The sequence below is a fragment of the Dermacentor variabilis genome, chromosome 3 (assembly GCF_050947875.1).
Source record: "Dermacentor variabilis isolate Ectoservices chromosome 3, ASM5094787v1, whole genome shotgun sequence".
In the NCBI taxonomy this organism is placed as follows: Eukaryota; Metazoa; Arthropoda; class Arachnida; order Ixodida; family Ixodidae; genus Dermacentor; species Dermacentor variabilis.
In genome coordinates, this window is record NC_134570.1 from 77,367,737 (window position 1) to 77,393,122 (window position 25,386).

Consider the following 25,386-nt stretch of genomic DNA (forward strand, 5'->3'; position numbering starts at 1 on the left):
GCGTCGCCATGAGGCTTGGCATGCTGCAGGCCAAGGCCTTGTTGGCTTGCATATTTCGACGCATGAGGCTGGAGAGGTGTCCCGAAACGATGGTAAGCAACAGAAAAAAAAAGAGAGAGTTATGTTTATAGAAAACTGGAGACGTTTGCCAGCATTAAAGTTTAGTCAACATGCGTATTTTAAATAGAAAGGAACCAAGTGGAGAGAAATGCGCTAAAAGAAGGCGGGTACAGAAAACGACAAAATATAACAACTCGATATCTTTCTTTCATGACTGAAACATGAATCCTGCCATATATATATCATGTTTCCTGTCATATATATATGACAGGAAACACATTCCATATTTGTACAGCCGGTCTAAACAGAAGAGTTGCGCGTTGCTTTATTGTCTGCTGCCCGTTGCCTCCGAGATGAACAGCGTAGCGCCAATGCCGCTGCCACAACTGAGTACCACCACGACATGGCTTGCGTTCAACCTATGGCCGGGCCAGCGGCGAATTGTTCCTTGGCACCCCCTTCCCGTCTCCCCTGTGACGCTTCCAGCGCACCAATAGAAGCCAAACCAGACAGACGGCCGCGAATGACTCTGATAATTACGGCTAACTTCGCTTTTGCTTGAAGGAATGAGGAAATTTTTGCTTCAGGAGATTCGTGAGACGACGTAATTTGAGAGTGATGCCATTTCGTGACTACTTAGAAAAGTATTTCAGCACCCTTTAACGTGCTTTCCGCGCGTGTTAAGAAGGGGCTTTGTTCGAGGGCTCCTATCTCAATAGATGGAAACGAAGAAATCGTTTTCCTCCGCAGTGGCTGCACCCAATGTGATGATATTTGCTATGTGTCAAATAAAACGTTAAAAGCAAGCGACTGTAAGGAAGCGCACGGGTGATTTCGGGTGGAAATATGTTTTTTATAAATATCTGTGAAAATTATAGATATACAGAAACAGAAACTATAAAATTTACAACTTCGTAACTCGCCACCCAAAAAGAATATCAGAATTCCGTCAATGCATCTAATGGTACATCTAAAGCGGACGAAATTCATGTATATCACATGGCGTTCAATACCTTCACAAACATTTTATTAAATTCACGTAAAACATAAATTGATGCGTCAAATTTGTCCACTTTAGATTCTTGAAGGGCGGCAACATACAAAACTGCCGTGTCTGTTTTTGGTGCATAGTTACGGATTTGCAAATGTCGTGTTTGTATTTTTTTTAATTACCGCTTTTGTGCAATTTCTCTCGATCCTAATCAATGTGGCGCTTGCCATATCCACTAGAATTTGACTTTATTTCTTACATGCACTAAATTTTATTCAAATCGGTCCGAGGAATGCGTCATGAAAGTGTTTCCGCGTTCTATCTGTATTTCAATGGACAGAATCTTAGTTCCCCTCTTCCTTTTGTAGAAATCCTGGTTGTCAAAGTTAATCCAGGGCACCACTCTACAGCGTCTTTCATAGCCCGTGACTTCGTTTAAGATGCATGCATGCAATATTTATATTTTATTATCAATTCAATGGTACACCACAATGTCGGCAGGACCGCAGGTTAGGATACGCGTTAGGATACGTACAAAAGCTTGGGGGAAAATTCTGTTGGTCTTGCCTGTGCGTAATACGCTTCTGGGAGGGCTAGAAGGCGTGCCGAAGCTCCTCCAAGCATTCAGTACTGCTGTAAGCTAGAGATTGTTGTCGTGGAGTCTCGTGGCTCATCGAAAAAGAAAGATGTAGGAAAGTGTGCGCAACGATCTGGGTCAAACCTTTCTTTCCTTTCTCATGCAGGTACCCCTCAAGTATAAACCTTGCCTGTTTCTTCACAGCCCCGACGGCCCTGTTTTTCTTCGACCAATTCCACGTCGCACCACTACAAACAAGTTCACCGACTCAATTTAACACAAAACATGGAAACAACATTGTATTCAGGCCTAACAGGAAGTACTCTCCCGGCAACGCAGATGCTTGTGACGCCCTGTATTCGCCTATTTAAGCTTACAAAATTGCCTCCGCAATGCGCCCCAGACGCACGTGTTTACTGAAAACAAGCAAACTACACCAGGGCGAGTTGTTGCTACGAAAGAGAACTGTCATCGTTGCCTACGCTTTAGTTATCTTGTACCACATCAAATGTTACGCCACATATTTCCGCTCGGTCTCTGAGTTTCTAATTTTATACCCAGTGATTTTATCACGTGGAGAATTCTAACCGTGCTTCTGTTTTCTCGCCGCATTGGTGGTGTTGTGGTAGAGCATTTGGCTTGTATCTGGGAGGTACTGGACTCGAACCCCGGTGCTGCCAGAAACCCAGCGGACTTTTTTCTAATGGGTGGGGATGTATCACGACTTGGCGTTCGGTTGTCTATATAAGGGTTTTCATCTCGAAAAGGGGCCCTTGTGAGATTTGAGAGGCTTTCTGGCTACCCCTTGTCCCCACCGTAGCTTTAGGGAAATAGTCGAGCATGCACCGTATCCGGGGCAGTCCGACGACTGCTGCCGTTCGGGTACCTATATACTGGTGAGATTGGTACACACACCCTCCAACCCTGGTGCTCGGCAACTACGAAAGTTCCAGACGTTTGGAAGGACAATGACCTATTGGGAAGTTCGCAGAATGAGACTGCCGGACTCCTTCTAGAGTCCCCGTGTTTTGTTTCTTTTGTTTTTTTTGCACAGCAAGCAAAGTGATCTGAAGGCACCTTTACCCCAAGCAGTGAACCGCTGGAAACCAGGACGCCTGGCCGGAGGGCTGCTTGTACCCGTCTCTTAGACCCGTGGGTGTCTGGTCTTGGGGATCGAACCACGCGCATCCCGAAGTCCAGCTGGGCGCCCTACGCGCAAGGAGACTGCTGCAGTAGTTGTTTCGTACACATCGAGCGGTTCCGCATTCCATGTTTCTAAGAAGCAGGTGACATTTCCGTAACAATGAATAAAGCTCACTCTCTGACACGTTCTTGGTCTCTGAGGAAAATGATAAACATTAAGCTGAAAGTAGTCGGTCGTTCTTCGAGAACGCAAACTGTGCTGCTTTTCACGCTCACCGTACTCGTACCATGTCCTTTCAAGCAATGAAGACAGAAATAAGACAAACGTCCAAATTTATTTTTAGTTTCTGCATGTCTGGTACTTACGCAAGGGTACTTGACTAGTAAACGTGTTGGTAATGCAAGTGCCAAAAAGCAAAATGCATACATTTGTGAACATTTCTGCTAACTTGTTCAAGGTATTGCCAAAAGGGCGAGGAAAGTCAGGATTACTGTAGGGAAATCCACAGTAGCGTTTTCCTATAGCCTCATGTTGTTTCAGCAGGGAACCCTGGACAATTCGCCCTCTTGGGTATGTGGCAAATTTTCGAGGCAACAACACAAAACAGCAACGTGAGTTGATTGCCTGGTCATGCAACAACGTTAATTTCAGTGCATCAGGTGCTGCGCATTTCCGAATAATGGAAATATTAACTGCGCTACATTTAAACAGACAAGTGTGTCTATTAAAGAAAAATGGAGGGTGAGACCTATAAAGTAAGCGCTTTTTACTAGAAAATAAGTAGGGTGTTAAAAATATACACTTTCAGAAATTCAGTCGTATAGTCAATTTCTCTCTCTCCCATTTCTCTCGGGGAATAGAAGAATACGAGAATTTCGGAAAACTCATTTCACATATAACATCGAATAGAAATATATATTTGTTATAAATAGCATCTATATATATAGATGCTATTTAAGTTTTTCGGTTTCGTGAAACATGTATCGATGGCAGTAGGCTGCCCATAATGTAATTAAAATGAATTTTCTAAAGAATTTGCATAAACGTGTGCAGGTGCAGTGTGCCATTGGTATCAATATTAATGATAACTCTCCTACTTCGTTTTAGGTGATTTGAGCAGTGCACAATTAACCAAGAGCCGACTAATCAATGGGCTTTATTCAGCGACTCAAAGCCAGTCTGCTGTGCTTTTTGTCAGCCATTCGTGGCGAGTTCTGTGACCACTTTGTGCCGAAAGGACCAGAAAAGCAAACCCACGTGTCGCGAAAGGGCGCAACATCAAGTCTCTGTCGGGCTATGGCGGTATCTACAGCAATGAACTCGCAGACGAAGCTGCTCTAAAAGGCTCATGAAAAAACACCTTTTACAGCGGAGCTGTTTTAGCCTAGCTTCCAGCGTTTAGTGATGTACGTAGGCCAAAACAATGGCGGCGTCTATAACGTTAAAGTAGGTTAAACATAAGGCAAAATTGCATCAGCGTATCTGTCCCAGCTGCGTTTGAGGCCAGATGTATCCCGGCTATGGATGATCGGCGATGGTTTGATGCATTGCGATCTACGCAAACAACGACAGCGCGGCCGTTACACTCGTATGTCTTACCGACGACGCGCGTGGAAGCCTTAACATGGAATGTGGCGACGTGTGGGCCCTACAGACTGGGAACGGAATCTTTGTCGCCACCGTATACGTTAATCCCGGAACGTCATAGAGGGACCTTGAAGACCTTATGATCGACACGCTTGGATGGATCCTTAAGGTGGACCCCAATCCTGTCGTCATTGTGGGTGACATTAACGCCCTCTCGTCGCGACGAAAATGGGTTCTTGGCGTTTCACCCTTCTTCTTCATCATCATCATCATCATCATCATCATCATCATCATCATCGTCATCATCATCATCATCAGCAGCAGCAGCAGCAGCCTGGTTACGCCCACTGCAAGGCAAAGGCCTTTCCCATACTTCTACAACCCCGGTCATGTACTAATTGTGGCCATGTCGTCCCTGCAAACTTCTTAATCTCATCCGCCCACCTAACTTTCTGCCGCCCCCTGCTACGCTTCCCTTCCCTTGGAATCCAGTCCGTAACTCTTAATGACCATCGGTTATCTTCCCTCCTCATTACATGCCTTGCCCATGCCCATTTCTTTTTCTTGATTTCAACTCAGATGTCATTAACTCGGGTTTGTTCCCTCACCCAATCTGCTCTTTTCCATAGCTCGTTGCGTCGTCCTCAATTTCAGCAGAACCCTTTGCGTAAGCCTCCAGGTTTCTGCCCCGTAGGTGAGTACTGGTAAGACACAGCTATTATACACTTTTCTCTTGAGAGATAATGGCAACCTGCTGTTCATGATCTGAGAATGCCTGCCAAACGCACCCCAGCCCATTCTTATTCTTCTGATTATTTCCGTCTCATGATCCAGATCCGCCGTCACTACCTGCCCTAAGTAGATGTATTCCCTTACCACTTCCAGTTCCTCTATACCTATTGTGAATTGCTCTTCTCTTCCGAGACTGTTAAACATTACTTTAGTTTTCTGCAAATTAATTTTTAGACCCACTCTTCTGCTTTGCCCCTCCAGGTCAGTGAGCATGCATTGCAATTGGTCCCCTGAGTTACTAAGCAAGGCAATATCATCAGAGAATCGCAAGTTACTAAAGAATTCCCCGTTAACTTCTATCCCCAATTCTTGCCAATCGAGGTCTATGAATACCTCCTGTAAACACGCTGTGGATAGCATTGGAGAGATCGTATCTCCCTGCCTGACGCCTTTCTTTATTGGGATTTTGCTGCTTTGCTTATGGAGGACTATGGTGGCTGTGGAGCCGCTATAGATATCTTTCAGTATTTTTACATACGGCTCGTCTACACCCTGATTCCGTAATGCCTCCATGACTGCTGAGGTTTCGACAGAATCAAACGCTTTCTCGTAATCAATGAAAGCTATATATAAGGGTTGGTTATATTCCGCACATTTCTCTACCGCCTGATTGATAGTGTGAATATGGTATATTGTTGAGTAGCCTTTACGGAATCCTGCCTGGTCCTTTGGTTGACGGAAGTCTAAGGTGTTCCTGATTCTATTTGCGATTACCTTAGTAAAGAGTTTGTAGGCAACTGACAGTAAGCTGATCGGTCTATAATTTTTCAAGTCTCTGGCGTCCCCTTTCTTATGGATTAGGATTATGTTAGCGTTTTTCCAAGATTCCGGTACGCTCGAGGTTATGAGGCATTGCGTATACAGTGTGGCCAGTGTCTCTAGAACAATCTGCCCACCATGCTTCAACAAATCTGCTGTTACCTGATCCTCCCCAGCTGCCTTCCCCCTTTGCATATCTCCCAAGGCTTTCTTTACTTCTTCCGGCGTTACCCGTGGGATTTCGAATTCTTCTAGACTATATTCTCTTCCATTATAGGCGTGGGTACCACTGGTACTGTATAAATCTCTATAGAACTCCTCAGCCACTTGAACCATCTCATCCATATTAGTAATGATATTGCCGGCTTTGTCTCTTAATGCATACGTCTGATTCTTGCCAATTCCTAGTTTCTTCTTCACTGCTTTTAGGCTTCCTCCGTTACTGAGAGCATGTTCAATTCTATCCATATTATACTTCCTTAGGTCAGCTGTCTTACTCTTGTTGATTAACTTCGAAAGTTCTGCCAGTTCTATTCTAGCTGTAGGGTTAGAGGCTTTCATACATTGGCGTTTCTTGATCAGATCTTTCGTCTTCTGCGATAGTTTACTGGTATCCTGCCTAACGGGGTTACCACCGACTTCCATTGCACACTCCTTTATGATGCCCACAAGATTGTCGTTCATTGCTTCAACACTAAGGTCCTCTTCCTGAGTTAAAGCCAAATACCTGTTCTGAAGCTTGATCTGGAACTCCTCTATTTTCCCTCTTACCGCTAACTCATTAATCGGCTTCTTATGCGCCAGTTTCTTCCGTTCCCTCCTCAGGTCAAGGTTAGTTCGAGTTCTTGCCATCCTATGGTCACTGCTGCGCACCTTGCTGAGCACGTCCACATCTTGTATGATACCAGGGTTAGCGCAGAGTATGAAGTCTGTTTCATTTCTAGTCTCGTCGTTCGGGATCCTCCACGTCCACTTTCGGCTATCCCGCTTGCGGAAGAAAGTATTCATTATCCGCATATTATTCTGTTCCGCAAACTCTACTAATAACTCTCCCCTGCTATTCCTAGTGCCTATGCCATATTCCCCCACTGCCTTGTCTCCAGCCTGCTTTTTGCCTACCTTGGCATTAAAGTCGCCCATTAGTATAGTGTATTTTGTTTTCACTCTACCCATCGCCGATTCCACGTCTTCATAGAAGCTTTCGACTTCCTGGTCATCATGACTGGATGTAGGGGCGTAGACCTGTACAACCTTCATTTTGTATCTCTTATTAAGTTTCAACCTTCAATGTTACACCAAAGCCAATGTCTCCACCACACACCATTGGTCATACACAGACCTAATGTTCGCTAAGATTACTTCCAGTGCTGTCACAGAGCCCATGGCATGTTTTATAGCGATCATAAAGCCATAGTTACTGTGGTCACGAGATAAGCGTAAATACAAATAAACATACCAACGTGCGTATTGGTGTAATATTGTGTTGTTATTCTAGTTTATTTCATGTTATTTATAGTTGTATACAGCTTCGCTGGTCATCCACCTTCACAGAGTGGAGTGGCTTTGAATCTATTTACTTTTTTTATACTTTTATCGAGAACTCCCTCAAGCCGGCATATAAGCAAGCTAGCACATGATTTGACTCCACAGAAGTGGCACCACTTGACTGTGTTCATCGTCGTCTGCATTCACTGTGCCCTTTTATCCAACTACGAGAGTAGACACATTTCATTGCCCCTTAGGTGTAGAAGCAGCAATCACCAACGAGTACTTGTTCTTGACCGGAATAACAGATAGCACCGAGTGTTGGGCCTGTAATGAAGAAGAAACGGCAGGACACCTTCTGTGCTACTGCCCATATTTCGAAAACGTAAGACTTGCCGTCTTCACTGCTCTTAAGCAGCTAGAGTGAAGACATTTCTTGTTGGACAAGGTTTTTGTCCATGATTCTCGCCTATCACAGCTACAAAAGTCAAAACAAGGGTGCTGAAATTACTGAAGGCGACCGGGCTGGGCATTCGTCTGCGACAAACGGTGCTGAGAGTTATCACTATGTCGACGACTTGAGTGCGCATGAGCTATTCAGTATTATATTCGTAATGTTTTCTCTTAGTTTTCCTTCCATAAGTGCAGACTAGCTAACCGGGTTCAGTACTTGTTAACTTTTCTTCCTTTCTTTCATATTGTTGCTCCCTCTATCTCATATTTCTTCCTTCGCAATTCCCCAAACGTAGCTATACATGATTTTTGTAGACATCCTCTTTCATCTACGCGTCATGATTCATGCTATTGAAACTTTTATTTGGTTACTTCCACGTTTATGATTCCACTGCTAAACATACAATGCCATACTGGGTATTACAGTATAACATAAGCGAATAGTCGTGGCAATTATCGCAACTTAAGGTATATGTGTCATCCCACCCTGTATCGACCTTCGAGCTAACTGCATAAAGAAGTAAAACAAATAAAAAATGATTAATACGACGCTTGCCAGACGCGAAATTATATTTAAAGACCCTGCATATTCGTTTCTCAAGAACCGCATTTGCTTCTTGTGTGACTCATAGAGTACTGATTGTTTAATTTTAAATCCGTAGTACGAAGCAGGAGTGACTAAGTGCTCGCAGTGAACGGCTTATGGTGGATAGTCCCTAAGCTAAAATAAATGTTTTGGACAGCTAGCTGTTTAAAGTTTATACAAGCTCGGCCCAGGTTAGTGCCAAATGGACTGCAATATCATTTGAAAAGAAGTTGACGAACAGAATTATTTTGCTCTATTGTTTCTGTCACAACTTACACAGACATCTGTGAAAACCTAACTAGCCCCATGTGATTACAGTCACTATATTTGCAAGCAACAAAATCGGAGGCAATAAAGCTTTGACAGAAGAAAAAGCAAGTTTGCGTGCCACGTAGCGCACGTCTGCAAGAACGTAATGAAAAGGGCCAAGAAGGTAGAAAAACGCAGAAAAGGATTTCTACCACTACTTATCGTTTTCAGTGCGGTTGCTTTGCCTAGGTTCAAGATCCTTGTGTTATAGGCAAATATTTCAACGATCGCATAAGTTTAATTAGAAAAGCAGCAGCCATTACACTTTCGAGCCTGCTAGCTGCCGATGTGAAAACGCTCCGGGTTTTCTTCCACACTTCGCCCGTCTAGTTCAATGTCGACTTGCCCCATACCGCACTACCTGCAGCTTGAAATTCCTAAATCCGTAAATATCAGTTAGCCGGGGATTTGCTTAAACGAAACTTACCGCCATTCGACCGACACAACCGCGTCAATATGTCCCTCTTGTCTCTATATGAGGACTACCTCATCTGTTTGCTTTGTCTACAGTGGAAATGAGCATGAATGATAGAGCACTCGAAATCACGATGAATTGATTGATTCATACATTCATAGCATTTAATAGAGAGAGGTAGAGAGAGAGCTAAGAAGGAAAGACAGGAAGGTAGTCCAATGTCACACACAGTTGGTTATGTCATGCGTCGTGGAGGGGAAAGGCGAAACAAAAGATCACGGAGGAACGAAGCGGACTGGGTGTCAATACGGAAGCGTTCTCCACACAAAAATTTGGAGGACGCTTAAGCTTCGCCTTTAAGAGTGGAGCGCGATAGCATTCAGACTCCTGACTGCCTCTCACGCGTCCTGGCAACTGGAGCGTATGTAACCGTAATTCTTACCGGAAAACGCTGGCGGCGATGGCTATGCACGATGGCGGGCTTTCTGCTAAGAAACCCAGCGTTTTGCGTGGGCCGCAATGCGGCGGAGGCGAGCGCCATCTCGAGGTATTGCAAAGCATCGGGGGCGCCGCTCCGTGGCTCCCGAGATACTCATGCGCCGGCGCGCGCAAATGGCGGAGGTTGTGGCCAGTATAAGGATGGTAGAAACGCTGGGAAGTGGGTTTGCTTGAGTTGTCGCTTAAAAGAATTTTGTTTTCTCGTATACTCAAATTACCGTCCGACGCTATCTTGCCTGCAGCTTGTGTAAGTCGTATTTCACGATTTTTCTACGTATTTTAGCTTGAGAAATTCCATTAGTTCAGTAAATTTCTTGTGTCACGTGGAGAGCCGGGGTATGGGTGGTTCGAAAATCTTTTTGCCGAAACGACGTTCGACGCCAGATTTCCTGCAACACGAAGCCCTTAAAGCTGTCGCGTCAATAGAACTGGCATAGAAAGTATAGTGCTGAACAAGCACATAGACACAAAAATGAACGGCAGACACACCGCGCATATATGTATGTTATGTCGTTCATTTTTGGGTCCATGTCCTCATGCTGTTGTACGCTTCATCCCAGTTCACGCAGAAAATTCGAAATATCCAATGCGGCTATTTCTTGCAAAAAGTGGCCGATTACCTTTCAAATGTGGAAATCTTGCTAGGATTAGTGTGCTTAAAGGACAGGAGCATTAGCCTTTTTACAGACTTGTTTTTTTTTTCTGTCAAAAAGTTCTGCGTGTTTCTTCACTGGTCGCTTATATCTATAACTTGAGCGCATTGGGATGCGAAGAATTCCGATCAGGTCTATATTGTGTTGTGTCTACTGTATGGTCGCTTCCTTGATTTTTATTTCCCTTCCAGGAATGATCGTATGTTACATAAGTAGAAAATACTCCATTTTAATGTTCAGCTTATACGCTTTCGTCTTTTATAAAATGGTGTTTATGTAGTAAGGTCGTATTTTATTAGAAAAGGAAATTTTTCTTGAGCTCCTGCTTTCTTACTTCAGTTCGCCTTGTTTGCGTTTCTTGGTATCCACACTGGAGGTATCAAAATATCATCACAATGATTCTAGGGGAACTGCTACACAATTTTACTCCGCCGTGCGTAAGTTTAGAAACACCACATGACATGTTGGATAGCTTGAAGCAGGTCTGTTTACACGAAGTGTTGATGTTAAACACCGCAAACAACATACTTCATTGCAAGCTATAATACTGAACTTCTAAGCCATGCATGAGAGTCAGGAACAAGCAAACATCCTACGCGGGCTTAAGAGAAGCGATTTTGTTTTGCAACGCAGCTGCTTGCGTAACCACGCATGTGCGTATGTGATCTTACAAAACAAAGAGTGTCATATTAGAATACCGCTGCATCCTTTTAGCATTCGCACTGCACCCATAGAGTAATGTAGTAAACGATAAAAAAGGACACTCCCGCAGGCTCCTGCTGCCGACTTTGGCTCTCAGCACACCTAGCGGATTAGATTAAACGCTGCCGCTTCCTAGCTGGCTGGTACGTTTCGTTTTCTTTTTGCGATCATTAACTTTGCAAGCATCATCGAGTGATTTCATGCAGTCACTGGCGCTGCTGTTTGCATGTTCCGACGACGAGCGCACAAAGCTGTTTCACTTTCTTAGTTTTATCTAAATTCATATTCGATAGGTTTAAAACGGAAACTTAGCCCGACACTCATGCTAACTGTTACCGAACATATCGAACTTCGTGATATTGTGAATAGAAATTTGTGATATTGTACTTCCAATGATTCACACCAAAAGGAGTATAGTAAATAAACGTATCACGTTCCTTCAATATCAGTCAGCTTGCTGGACAGCTAAGAACACAAAAATAGCAGACAAGGATTTATTGCAGCAAAATCGTGAGATAAGTGGCAGACACATGAAAACGGGAAGAAACAGCAAAATACAAGTAATGGAGCATACTCGGAATGGAATGACATAAAGACAATGAACATTACGCAAATATAACACACAGAAGACGGGTTTGAAGTGTCCAGTTATTAAAAAGAAAAGCTACGCAAACAAGCCAGCAATTAGTTTAGTTCATGGTGTCGTATTAAAAGGAATAAATGTGACGCTTTTTCTTCTATTTCTACAAAGTAGAGTGAATTAAGGTAGCAAAATTATGTAATTGGTTGCCTGACAAAATAAAAGGACTGCATAAACGATTGTGCACGCACCAACATCATCGCCTCTAATGTGCAATCCAGTGAGTCCTTCATTAAACAGCCGCAAATATTGGCGTCTCAGACAATTAAGCGCTTCTACTGTGCCGGGGGTCTTCACCTGCTATCTTCGAAGCTTTGCAATTGTCAACTGATACTTGGAAATTTGCCCTTGAATATGCATGATGTCCTTTGGCTGTAGATTATGTTGAAGAAGGAGTAGGGGAGATTCCTGCAATATATAGAATGAAAGAGGCAGAAGGTAAGCAATGTTGAAGCCTTCAAAGCTCTTGAATGTAGATGTTTTTTCGTGTAATGTATTTTTTCCTTTAACACAGCAACTGTCTCGGGCATTAGTGCAATCAAAAAGGAATGATGGTTAAGGAAGCAGTGTTATAAATGCTGAGAAGCAAGAAGGCAGCGTCTCTTCTCGCTGCAACGGGGAGAATTTCTGAAACGAATTTCTTCCAGCACTTGCCTCGTATTGGCGCTCGGAAGCCACGTGACCAATTTCTGGGATAAACTGCCTGAAGGTGGGCCTCAACCTAGCATAACCTAACCTTACTTAAGCTAACCGTCCGGGAGCCTATAGGAGGTGACGGTCGGGAGAAATTTGTTTCAGAAGTTCTCTCGGCTTCTGGGAGAATACACACTGCCAAACAAGAAACTTTCTACGGTAAGGGCTCCATACACGATTAAAACATGAAAACACGCATCATTAGCCCAATGAAAAACAGCCAACAACGCTCGAGCGTACATAGCATGGTACAGAGATTGAAAGAACGTACATTATTGCCAAAAATTGCACGTTAATTTAATATTACCCACATTTCTTTTACAGAAGTAGCACATCATATTTTGTTCTGAAAGCGCTTCGGGCAACCTTCTTGACTGAAGTGCTGCTGTGCACGCCGCTGAAACGCCGGCTGACACACAGCCCTTGACAAGTGATTGATGGACGGCCGTGTAACTGGTTTTGTGCACAGCACTCCCTTATCTCAATTCAACACCCTCTCCGCAAACCACCTTCACTAGTGGCCGCACCCACTCCCCTTACGCCCTCATTCCTTTAGAAGAACCCCGCCCATATACACTGTGGTGAGGAAAGCATATGTCGCCTTGAAGACGAGTCCACTTGTTGAAACATTGGTTCCGGCTTTCACCTTGTTCTCGTTTTGCTCATCGTCTTGAATTTCCATCTCCCGCCATCCCTGTGTTTTCCCTGGGCTTCTTGACTAAAGTAATATAAAGACCTTGCACCTTACCGCATGTGTGCATAGGCCATATTTATTAACGAACCATGTTATTTTCCTTTATTTTCCAACTTTGTCATTGTTTGGAGGGTGCCTAGCAGCTCGGGAGCTGCCGCGTTGCTATTACCGCTGGCAGCAACCCCCATTTCTGCGCATGATAAAAAGAATGCGAAGTAAAATTGAACGTTACAAATAAGCAGCAGCTGTTCGTGCCCTCAAGGCCGCCATTCCGCCTCCATAACTCGTTGGTGCGGCTAACAGCGACACAACAAAATATGAAAGGAATAAGCCTTTAACAACGCCCAAAATAGTTTCCTGCGGCCTCACCATTAAAGGGCACGAAGCAGTAGTGTGAAACGCTGGAAGAAAAGCCTAACAACCATCCTCGGGTGAACTTTACATAGCAAAGTAGCATAGCATAGCATAGCTCCGTAAATGCTGGTTCGTGCCGCCTGTCAAGCTGCTAGCCAAGGCCAAAGCCGTAGCCATGGCAGCAGTTACGTCATCGGGAAACATGTAGGGGCAACTGCGGGAATCCGTGAACTTCGAGCTCGGCCGCGAAGCGGCCCTAGTGGCCACTGTTATCGCTTACTACGTTACCTTATGCTGCACTCCCTAGCCACACATGCTCGGTGCTTGTTGACCGAACTACAGAGCGCCAGATTGTTACTATGAAACGGAGGTGCCATCGCTCCAAGCTTGGAAGCCTTTTGTCGTGTATCACCGGCGTACGACGCACATACACCCCTCCCCCTCCCGCTTCACACACTCCTCCCTTCTATTTTTGTACGCCGGCAGCTTGGCAAGTTCCTGCCTGCACACTTGACTAGAGGCATTTGTGCGGCGATGGAGTGGTGGTTATGCCATTTCTGCGAATCAAGTGACGTCTTGTATAGCCACAGATAAAGCTCCGATAGAAAGCTGGTTTAGATCCCGGTGCAAACGATAAACGTTTCTCTCAAGGAAGGTGTTGACTCTTCTGGAATACAAACTATGTTTCTCTTCCCGCTGCTCATACTTCTGTCATCTGTTTTTTTCTGGTGAGTACCCTTTGTTATAATTTTGTCAAAAAAGGTATTTACGTATTTTCTCAAAACGAAAACAACCGGCACGAAAAATATGTCCTTAAGCGGTAGTCGACGGAAAGCTAGTTTATTTTGGTGACTTCCTACCTTTGATGGCACGGGCGGCTTGCACGTTTCCTTTTATCGATGTGAGTAACCGGAGCCACTCGGATCGCTTATTTAATTAAATTGTTTCTGGACACTGCCAAAAACACGTTTGAACTGTGGCCTTTGTTACTGAAAGTATCGTGCCACGCAGCTACCCTGCCATAAATATAAAAGTGTGACATAATTTGCTACATCTACGTTGTGTCAGAAAAAAATATGGCTAGAAGATGGCGGGGAGGTGGCTACAGATGAATAATGGGACAGGATTATATGTCCCATGAGGCCGAAAAGTCGCTGTTGTAGGCAACGAGTAGTAACAAAGATCATCATCAGTGACGTCATCAGTGCCTAGTGTGGCGCCAATAGCAACACAGAATTAAAGTTATAACAAGTTATAGTAAGGTGACTTAAGGTGGAATGAAGTGAATGATGGTGAAGTAAAATGAATGTAAGAGAACTAAAGTGCCTTACAATGGAATAAAGTGGATTAAGGTGGACTAAAGCGGATTAGTGTTGGTAGAACTTAGAGAAAGACGGATAAGGTGCATTAAGGTTGGTAAAAATTAGAGCAAGGAGAATTAATGTGCATTAAAGTGCATTAAAGCACACTGAGATTGGTACAATCTAGAGCGAGGTGGATTAAGGTAGAATAAAGTGGATTACGATGGATTAAGGTTGGTACAAGAAAGGCAAGGTATATTAATGTATAATAAATGGATTAAAGTGGATTAGAGTGAATTATGGTTGGTATAAAGTGCAGCAACCTGGATTAAGGCGCATTCAGGTAGAGTTGTAAAGGACACGCGACAATGTATGACTTCACGCATCGTGGACGTAAACAATTATTTAGAGAACTCGATAATGCTTTCGTATTTAAATCACGTAACGATACTTAAGTGACTGTCAATTTCGCGCAGCGATTGCAATCGGAGCATTTGCGTACAGTTAGGTATTATACTGACAGACACGAAAGCAATGCGAGAATGAAACAGTACTATGCAACCGAGCAAGAGAAAACAAGCGCTGACGCCCAATCATGCGCAAACTTGAAACATGCTGCGATGAAATAAAAAATAAAAGGTGCACGGAGCCACGTCCTGACATTCAACTGGAGGATCCCGTCTGTTGTCCCCCCCTTCTTTTTTTCTCGCTACTCGTGTTTCCTTATCGTGCACCCAATGTACGGTACACACGCAGCTTTGCATACCCCCCCCCCCCTACCCCTTCAGATTTCAACCCAAGGCCTCTAGCCCACTAGTACATCTCCATAGCCACCGGGCTACCGTGGTAGTTAATGCTGAATTCAAGACATACAGAATAATGCCTAAAAAAGACAGTAGGGGGTACTAGTTGGTACCGCATGACTTGAGATAGCCCAAACGGTCACGACGGACAACAGGGTCAAGTTTATTGCAACAGTCATGTTGAAGTTACACGGTAATAGTACACTACAGCAGGAGGTCTCAGAGTTTTGAGGAGACGAACACACAGCGCTGATAACAGCTTATTGTCTATTCCACGCGGTCGCTATGCTATATGCCATTGCACTACAGGAAGAAAGCAGGGGAACAAAACGACCGCGCCAAATAGATTACAGTGCAATCATCCGTCACAAGCCGCTACCACGATAGGAATATCGTTTAGTTTTTCGACAGTGAAACAGGTGGTCAGCTCACACAATTATTGCTTACGTTCATTTAGAATGCTTCGGAAATCATAGTCACTTGGTTGGTGTTCCAGAATATCATTTTCGCTCTATCAAAGAAGAGCTTACAGCCACAGCGTATCAGTGTGCAGGTAGATAGCTGGTCGCCGCCAGTTTGATAACATTGTTAGAATGTTCTCGTAGGCGATTATTGAGGCATCCGTTCCCCATCTGTCTAATACATTTGTACCCGCGTGACGAAACAATGCGATAAACCACTCCTTTCATGCATGATAGTGCAGGCTACTGCAGACCGGCGTTGTTGGAGAAGTACGGGGAGACGAACACACAGCGCTGATAAGAGCTTATTGTCTATTCCACGTGGTCGCTATGCTATATACCATAGCACTACAGGAAGAAAGCAGGGGAACAAAACGACCGCGCCAAATAGATTACAGTGCAATCATCCGTCACATGCCGCTACCACGAGAGGAACATGTTTTAGTTTTTCGACAGTGAAACAGGTGGTCGGCTCACACAATTATTGCTTACATTCATTTGGAATGCTTCGGAAATCATACTCACTTGGTTGGTGTTCCAGAATATCATTTTCGCTCTATCAAAGAAGAGCTTACAGCCACAGCGTATGCAGTGTGCAGCTAGATAGCTGGTCGCCGCCAGTTTGATAACATTGTTGGAATGTTCTCGTAGGCGATTATTGAGGTATCCGTTCCCCATCTGTCTAATACATTTGTGCCCGCGTGACGAAACAATGCGATAAACCGCTTCTTTCATGCATGATAGTGCAGGCTACTGCAGACCGGGGTTGTTGGAGAAGTATGGGAGAGGCCTTTGCCCTGCAGTGGGCGTAACCAGGCTGCTGCAGATGCTGCTGCTGACTGCAATACTTACTTTTTATTCTTCCTGTATTAGTTGTAAAATATTGAAAGTTCATCCACTGAAAAGGCGAGCTGTCCCTAAATCTTAGCTAAGAAAAACACACAAACAAAGGTAATGGCATTACAAAACACCGCAAAACAAGTTTGCTCGTGGTATATAAGCTCTTGGTAATGCATTGCGACAAGCGTTTGGCGTTACATGTAGGTAAATGCTAGCAGAATTATCTCCCAGTATACTAGTGCAGAAAACCAGGAGTTAGGAGATGCTGAGTGGCTCTTGTTGACACTTTCATGATAAAATGTTGCCACAAATCGTTATTACGGTGGCTGGACGTCTGCTCTAGCAAATACCTTTGCTTTTACACTAAGTTTAACGAACATGTGCACGTCTCTGACGGGTACGTCAAATACCTCACTCATAACTTAGATTCGGCTTTTATTGCTTGCTGCCTGCTTTTTTGTGTTTGCGCAGGTGGGTACGAAAAACATTCACGTTTTGGAATGACAAAGGCATCGCGCATCTTACCCTCTTGCAGTACATGCACTTTTGCATCGACATCTACACCAAGGTAAGAATCACTGCACACATTGTTTAAAATGTTCGCAGAACGAGAAATCTGGGTCACACTCGTTGCATTTAAAAGCGCGAAAAAGTGTATACTCTTGAGTCGTTTTTTTTTACTCACCATAGAAACACCACTCACATGATGGCCATTCTAGGGCGCCCTTCTTCGTGAAATACTGGCCAATTTCAAATGTAGATTTTTTTTTTATCTGCAAAGCTCGTTCCTTAAATTCGATACGTAGTAATAGTACGTATTTGAAGTACAAGTGCGGCCCCGAATGGACAGCATGCCTCATCTGCATATACAAGCAGAAACACGATACGATTTATTTTATTTATTTATTTACAGATACTGCAGGCCCTTCTCGGGCCCATGCAGGAGTGGATACTAAGAACACAAACAAGAGAAGTCAATTTAAACTAATTACTCGGTATAATTGCAAAGATGTAATACATACAAAAGTGAAAAAAAAAACATGGCAATATACTGGACATACATGACAAATGAATACTCGAACAAGGCAATATTATCAACTCGGAGTGTACACCACTTGGACTCGAATTTCAACAAAAGTTGATATTACTAATACATTGAACAAATGATTCCAACGAGGCGGAGTTCACTGCCTCCTCAGATAATGTATTCCAATAATAAATTGCGCGAGGTAATAAAGATGACTTGTGAGCATTGATGTGGCTGACTGGCTGTCTAATGGTTTTACTGTGGTGCGTTCTCTCTGATCGTTTGAAAGGATCCTGAAGATATTGTTCCCGTGATACCTTGAAGTTCTCGTGATAAAGTTGGTAAATAAATGTTAATGTAGATATTATCCTGCACTGCTCAAGTTTTTCTAGGTTGGCCCTATTACGTAAGTTGCTGACACTAGAGTGACGGAAGTAAACAGAATAAATAGAACGCAAAGCTAAATTCTGTACTCTTTCGGTTTTGTTAATCAAGTATTGTTGGCAAGGGCACCAAATAACCAATGCATACTCCAATTTTGGTCGTATTAGCGCTTTGTATGCATTTAGTTTTACTGCAGGAGCGGTATTACGCAGTTTCCTTTTCAAAAACGACAATTTCTGTAGTGCACCCCGACAGACATATTCAACATGCGGTTCCCAATTGAAATTATTGGTAAGTGTGATGCCTAAATATTTAACTTTGTCAGTTCTTGTGATGGTAACGTTACCTAAAGAGTAAGTAAAGTCAAGGGGCTTCTCTTTGTTGCTAAACGTTATGGAAGCTGTTTTGGAAGTGTTTATTCTTAAGCCCCACCTTGCGCACCATGCATCAATGGAGTGTAAAGAATTGTTCAGTTTAATTTGGTCATCTAGGTTATTTATGGCTGTGTATGCAACACAGTCGTCTGCAAATAGTCTAATCTGGATTGGTGGTTCGACGCAAAGGTGAATATCATTAATTAATATATTCCAAGAAAAGGAGAGGCCCGAGGACCGAGCCATGCGGAACGCCCGAGTACACATCCAAATCTTCGGAGACACACCCATTTATGGCAACACACTGCTTTCTATCTCTTAAGTAAGATTAAATCCATGCCACTACTTTCTGTTCATTGCCAATTGCCTTTAGTTTTGTTAGTAAATCGTTATGAGGAACAACATCAAACGCCTTTGAAAAATCCGAAAAATAGCGTCTGTTTGGCCTTTATTATTGAGTGTACCAATTAATTCATCAGTTATTTCAGCAAGTTGGATTACAGTAGATAAACCATATCTAAAGCCATGCTGTTGCGGATAAAGCAGTTTATTATTTTATAAGTAATAATGGCCGTAAAGATAATGTGTTCGAACATTTTACAACAGGTGCTAGTTAAGGACACGGGCCTGTAGTTGTTAATTTCAAGAGGAGAGCCAGAGTTCTGGACTGGAATTATTTTGGCCGAGCGCCAATCATCAGGAATGACTGCAGTGCTTAAAGATATAACGAAAATATGATGTAAATATTTGGCCACCCATACAGCATATCTACTCAAGAAGGTATTGGATAGTTGGTCAAGACCAGGTGCTTTGTTCACATCTAGCCTACGCAAGAGGGCAAGAACCCCGTCCTGTGTTATCTCTACCTCGGGCAATAAAGTGTACGTCAAATGCGTAGCAAATATTTGAATTTCGATTTCAATTTATTCACAGTTTGTAAATGTGGGCAGGCTCGTGCAAAAGAACAAAATATTTCGCTTTTGGTGTTTACGTTCTGATGATGATTTTAGAAGTAGATAATGAGCGCAGGTATTCAGAAATGCATAACCATGCCTAAAACATATTCTGGTACCTATATGGTCGCGGCTTGTTAACCGACGTAAAATGTTCGACAAAAAATATTTTTTAGCATTCTTTGATGCGCATTTGAACTGACGCCTTGCAGAAATGTAAATCACGGACTGTGACGTAAATTTGCAGGGTGAGATAGTTTGCTTTATAAATAATACATTGATTCGGATTCGTGCAATTCATTCTTCAGCCTTTAAAAGAAGTGGTCATCAGAAACTACCTCCGGCATGGTCGTATTTATGGGTAAGTAGCTGATTTAACCGATGTAACTGTAGCTAATAAATGTGCCTGAATTAAATAGGGTAAGACGAAGTGTGTCGCAAAATTAAATTACGCTCGCCTTTTTTTTTTCATCATAGCCTCTCCTCTCCCCCTGTGGCTCAGACGAGAATAGATTACTGAGCAAAAAGTTCTTGGCCGGCCACACGCTAAGCGACCATTGACGCGTTTTAATCTGGAGAAATATAATATAAGAAATATAAGAAATATATTACTTATTATCTACAGCCCGAAAGAAAGACGGGAATAAATATAGGTGTAGTTGTGCCAAGAATGATAAAAAAATCAACGACTACTAACATTTGAACATTTTTTTTACGAAGAGACGAGATTATGTGGCGTGTTTCTCGACACCTCAGCAATTGAAGCCTCCTAGTGATGTAAAATTTAACCCGCCGTCGTTGCTCGGTGCCTATGGCATTGGGCTGCTGACCACGAGGTCGCGGGATCGAATCCCGGCCACGGCGGCCGCATTTCGATTGGGCGAAAACACCCGTGTACTTAGAGTTGGGTGCACGTTTAAAATTTATTCTTTTTTAATGTTGAATTTAAGCGTGAAAAAGGTGTAGACAGACCATCGCGATATTTTTCTGAGATGCATTTAGCACGGTAATGTGCTCACGTCACCCAAGCTTTGTTTTGCCATGACCATTTCAAAATTTTTGTAAGCCTATAAGGCTCGGTTCCGGTGGATCGCGTCCGCGGTCAAAACGACGCGTAGGACAACAGTTTCTCTTACGTGGGCCGATGCCGAAGATGGCGTAAAGCCAGGCCGACCCGCGGCGGAGGTGCAGTTTTCCATTAAGTGGCCCACATACACGGCTTCACCGGTCATCCTTGTTCACAGTGGAATGGCGCTGAGGTGATATAGAGGTGTGAACAAAGGTATACGAACACATTTATTTCTATATTATATATATATATGTATATATTATAGTGTTGGTGGCGCTAACACTCACAGGTTAGTTGTAGTAGTAAAACAAAACTACCCAAGAAAGTGTACGGGAAAACGGCGCCACGGTAGCTCAATTGGTTAGAGGACTGCACGCGTAATGCGAAGATGTGGGATGGTTCCCCACCTGCGGCAAGTTGCTTTCCCTTCACTTTAATTGCCAGTAATTTATCATCTTCTTTAATTCAATTCGTAAGTACAAATAATTTGCAGTATGTTGTCATTGGCGTCTTTCTTTGTTGGCTTCGCATGCTATGGAGCAAAACGTACTTTGCGTCTGTCGTGTTACGGAAGACATTGTAGCAACCCAGGCGCCAGCCGCGCATCTCACGTCGATACCATGACAACACGGTGGCGACGGCTGCGACTACGGCGAAAACTCGTCTCGAGCCCCGGTATAATTGCGATCCCAATAAAGATGACTTTGCATATTGCCAACAATTACTCACGCTATGTAAGGAGAGTCAATTGGTTCAACGTGCAAAGCCGCCACAGCAGCAAAATGATGTTGGGCCGTCTAGGGGTACACGACCGCATAACAATGTGCCCGCTTATCAGTGACGTACGTTAAAGGTGTGTTTGGAATATACCCGATATATATCTTCGGCTAAGGATTTTCTTTCTTTTTGCATTCACAGATCTTACCAAGGTGTTGTGCCGACACTTGTTGTCGGGGACGCCGACATACTGCGCGACATTCTTGTGACCAAGTTCAGAAATTTTTCCGACAGAAGCGTAAGTTATCAGCAGATAATCGTTCTACAAAGAGAACGTTAGTGTGAATTGTTCCTTCGCGAAAATTTGATTATGCTGAAGAAACTAGTCAATCACCAAGCTGAAGGCTTTGATTACCCTGCCTACGACCCACACAATGCCGCCACGCTTACGAAAAATTGAGGAATAAGAAAAAAGAGGAACTGGCAATAGAAAAAATGGCGTTAAACATATCCACGTGGCCTTCACGCTGCTGTTAACATTGACTCGCCAGTCGCAATCGGAGTGGGCGCATGATGAGCTCTGCATGCAATACATCACTTAAATTTTGTCGTCTTCTTGACTTGCATATTACAACCACCGATAATTCGTTTCCGAGTGGTTTTGTGTCTCAACACGTTCACGCTCGTCGTGTCCACCTTGGTTGTCTTCGAAAAACTGACGCGGCTTCCCGTCTGTAACGCATTTTTTTCTTCGCGAGTGACGAGACTTAAGACTAGTTCTTAATGTTTTTGAGCTGTACTCTTTTGTAGCTAGTGCGACCTGTAGTAATTTTGTTATCTAGCGTTATTATAGGCACTGTGTAAATTCTTCGTCCTTTCCTCTACACTTCACTTCATCCTCTCTTCAACTTCTACGTTCTATGTTTTTATCTTCTTCTTCCCAAAGAGTAGGCAGACGTTGGGGCCCTTTCGGTAGCAGTCACCAGCCTCGTACTTTTTTGTTTACTTCGCTTTCTCTGTTTATAGCATATATGTTTTACAACCGAATAATAAGATAAACATTCGACGACGTTCGTTCCCTCGACAGTGCACCGTACTATGTTCTGACTGTCGATCTTTTTGCAATTCCATGAGTTAACTATGCTTAAGTTATCACCTGGCTTCGTTATCTACCTTACTGAAATCCAAATTTTCCACATGCATTTGCTTTATCGCTCACGATATGGCAGGTAACCCCGTTTTAACTCGCCTAAATCTGTATCATGTTAAACGGTCTTAGTCGCCCGAAGAAAGTTCCTGAGGACTCTCCGTCCTTGCCTGCAGACTTCTTGAATACCGCAAGTCATCTTGTTCATGCGGAAAGTGAGTGAGGTACGCAGCTCGGCTGGGCTTGTTTTAAGTAAAGCTGGGCGAATACCAACCTTTTCAAGAGCGAATGGAATACTAATAGTAATTAGTACTGAATATGAAATCGAATATCGAAAAGTCAAATTCAGAAGCTCACATTCACAACAGAAATATTTCTTTCCATATGATTGGGTACCACGCTTGTACTGATTGATGAAAAAAGACATAACTATTAAGGACAATCAGGATCAGTTTTAAACGCAAGGCTATCAAATAAAATATGAAAAGGAAACTGAAGTAATAGCCTCTCAATATCTTTAGAGCCCGGCTGTAAGCAAGGTTCTCAGAATAATTCAAAGCTGTATGGCTAGCTTTCCAAAAACGCTAAAGAAATGATTGCCGAAAAAAAAAAAAGATCAGTAGCTGCGACAAAAAAATAAAATAAAAAGCTGCTGAAGGACCCGTGTGCCGTAGACTGATGTAACAGCACCCATTACCAGGAAAGAATCACTGGTTATAGTGTGGAAGATAAAACTGATACATGAGTGAAATGCCATAAACACTAAACGTCCCACTAAAAGCGAGAATTCGCTGATTGTCACGTAGACTTCAGCCGCGAAAGCACAAACAAAGCCTGCATTATGCCTATTTTGTTTCTGCACTGCTTCGAAAACTGTTGTCGTTGTTTCACTTCTGATAATTTGCGATACTTTATTTAGTAGACGGAGAACAGTAACTAGACTTTCACAATTGATTTCCGAGAAATATTTGGTTAGTCGTGGTTTTCGAAAATATCGAATAGCTCATTTTTGAATACCGATGCGAATATTTAGAGTGTAATATCGTTACGCGGTAGTGACGGTGAGCAACCATAGTGGCGCTACTTGCGCTACGTACGTCCCCGTCCTGTCCCTCGAGTTCGTCAGTCTAACACTAAGCGCAATATAATCATGAACGTCCCCCAACTAGCCCTGTTCATTGCTTTACTAAATGTTATTTCGAGTACATCGAGATTCTATATCAGTTGCGCTACGTACATCTGCGTCGTGTCCCTCACGTTCGTCAGTGTAACAGTAAGCGCAATATAATCATGAACGTCCACCAACTAGCCCCGTCCATTGCTTTACTAAATGTTATTTCGAGTACATCGGGCTTCTGTATCAGTTGCGCTAGGTACGTCTGCGTCCTCTCCCTTACGTTCGTCATTGTAACACTAAGAGCAACATAATCATGAAATATAGTGGCACAATACAAGTCTCAAAACTAGCTGCTTACTGGGCGAACCTGTGCCAATCAAAACGAGTAACCATCAGTACAATGATAGTGGCGAGCATACTCATCGATCGTCGAAAACTGATCTGTGGATCGAGCACTTCAGCTTTTATTCATGACTCGTTGAAGATTCCAGCGTCGTCGCTGGTGCTCGCATGCCCTCCAGAAAGTACAACACTATTCACGTCGCGCATATAATCTGGTTACACAAGGTCGAGAACATAGACAAAATATAGAATAAACGATAACATTCGAGTAAGTTCTAAATCACGCAGGCACGTCTTGCGTTGAGCGATAACATTAAGCTGTTAGCGGGTAAAAAGGCGGTCACTGTAGAAGGTGGAAACAAGTACACAAGTCAATGTAAGTTTGCTGTTCAAAACTTCAAGTATTTGCCCTCCTCTAGTATTGAGACCTTCCACTCTTCAATACGTGCAACCTTTTCCTCCCATGCTACCCTAGCGAACTGTAGGGCGTTGGCTCAACTGCTATGGTAGGCATTATCTGCGGGTGTTTATATGCTCTTAGCTGTCCGTCCGTCCGTCCGTCCGTCCGTCCGTCCGTCTCTGTCTGTCTGTCTGTCTGTCTGTCTGTCTGTCTGTCTGTCTGTCTGTCTGTCTGTCTGTCTGTCTGTCTGTCTGTCTGTCTGTCTGTCTGTCTGTCTGTCTGTCTGTCTGTCTGTCTGTCTGTCTGTCTGTCTGTCTGTCTGTCTGTCTGTCTGTCTGTCTGTCTGTCTGTCTGTCTGTCTGTCTGTCTGTCTGTCTGTCTGTCTGTCTGTCTGTCTGTCTGTCTGTCTGTCTGTCTGTCTGTCTGTCTGTCTGTCTGTCTGTCTGTCTGTCTGTCTGTCTGTCTGTCTGTCTGTCTGTCTGTCTGTCTGTCTGTCTGTCTGTCTGTCTGTCTGTCTGTCTGTCTGTCTGTCTGTCTGTCTGTCTGTCTGTCTGTCTGTCTGTCTGTCTGTCTGTCTGTCTGTCTGTCTGTCTGTCTGTCTGTCTGTCTGTCTGTCTGTCTGTCTGTCTGTCTGTCTGTCTGTCTGTCTGTCTGTCTGTCTGTCTGTCTGTCTGTCTGTCTGTCTGTCTGTCTGTCTGTCTGTCTGTCTGTCTGTCTGTCTGTCTGTCTGTCTGTCTGTCTGTCTGTCTGTCTGTCTGTCTGTCTGTCTGTCTGTCTGTCTGTCTGTCTGTCTGTCTGTCTGTCTGTCTGTCTGTCTGTCTGTCTGTCTGTCTGTCTGTCTGTCTGTCTGTCTGTCTGTCTGTCTGTCTGTCTGTCTGTCTGTCTGTCTGTCTGTCTGTCTGTCTGTCTGTCTGTCTGTCTGTCTGTCTGTCTGTCTGTCTGTCTGTCTGTCTGTCTGTCTGTCTGTCTGTCTGTCTGTCTGTCTGTCTGTCTGTCTGTCTGTCTGTCTGTCTGTCTGTCTGTCTGTCTGTCTGTCTGTCTGTCTGTCTGTCTGTCTGT

At 43.6% G+C, this 25,386-nt stretch overlaps 2 protein-coding genes and 1 long non-coding RNA gene across 7 annotated transcripts in view; 2 read left to right on the top strand and 1 right to left on the bottom strand.

Annotated features, from left to right (window-relative positions):
- Positions 1 to 3,189, top strand: part of LOC142575907 (cytochrome P450 3A41-like) — a 23,934-nt gene extending 20,745 nt beyond the window's left edge. For both annotated transcript variants that reach the window (XM_075685695.1, XM_075685696.1), the window contains 2 exons: positions 1 to 92; positions 1,795 to 3,189. The exon at positions 1 to 92 is cut by the window's left edge and continues 71 nt beyond it. In XM_075685695.1, the coding sequence (XP_075541810.1) occupies positions 1 to 92; positions 1,795 to 1,905 (203 nt within the window). In that variant the 3' untranslated portion in view covers positions 1,906 to 3,189. The remainder of the gene's footprint in view (positions 93 to 1,794) is intronic.
- LOC142575910 (uncharacterized) overlaps positions 1 to 12,050 on the bottom strand; it is a 79,278-nt gene extending 67,228 nt beyond the window's left edge. The window contains exon 1 of the long non-coding RNA XR_012826732.1: positions 11,949 to 12,050. This is a non-coding gene — a long non-coding RNA (uncharacterized LOC142575910). The remainder of the gene's footprint in view (positions 1 to 11,948) is intronic.
- A 1,636-nt stretch (positions 12,051 to 13,686) lies between these two features.
- The window catches only part of LOC142575911 (cytochrome P450 3A41-like), a 39,306-nt gene continuing 27,606 nt past the window's right edge, over positions 13,687 to 25,386 (top strand). The window contains exons 1-4 of one of the 4 annotated variants that reach the window (XM_075685704.1): positions 13,687 to 14,120; positions 17,269 to 17,365; positions 19,844 to 19,896; positions 21,523 to 21,619. In XM_075685704.1, coding sequence (XP_075541819.1) covers positions 14,074 to 14,120; positions 17,269 to 17,365; positions 19,844 to 19,896; positions 21,523 to 21,619 — 294 coding nt within the window. In that variant the 5' untranslated portion in view covers positions 13,687 to 14,073. The remainder of the gene's footprint in view (positions 14,121 to 17,268; positions 17,366 to 19,843; positions 19,897 to 21,522; positions 21,620 to 25,386) is intronic. The other 3 variants (XM_075685702.1, XM_075685701.1, XM_075685703.1) reach the window with 3 other exon arrangements.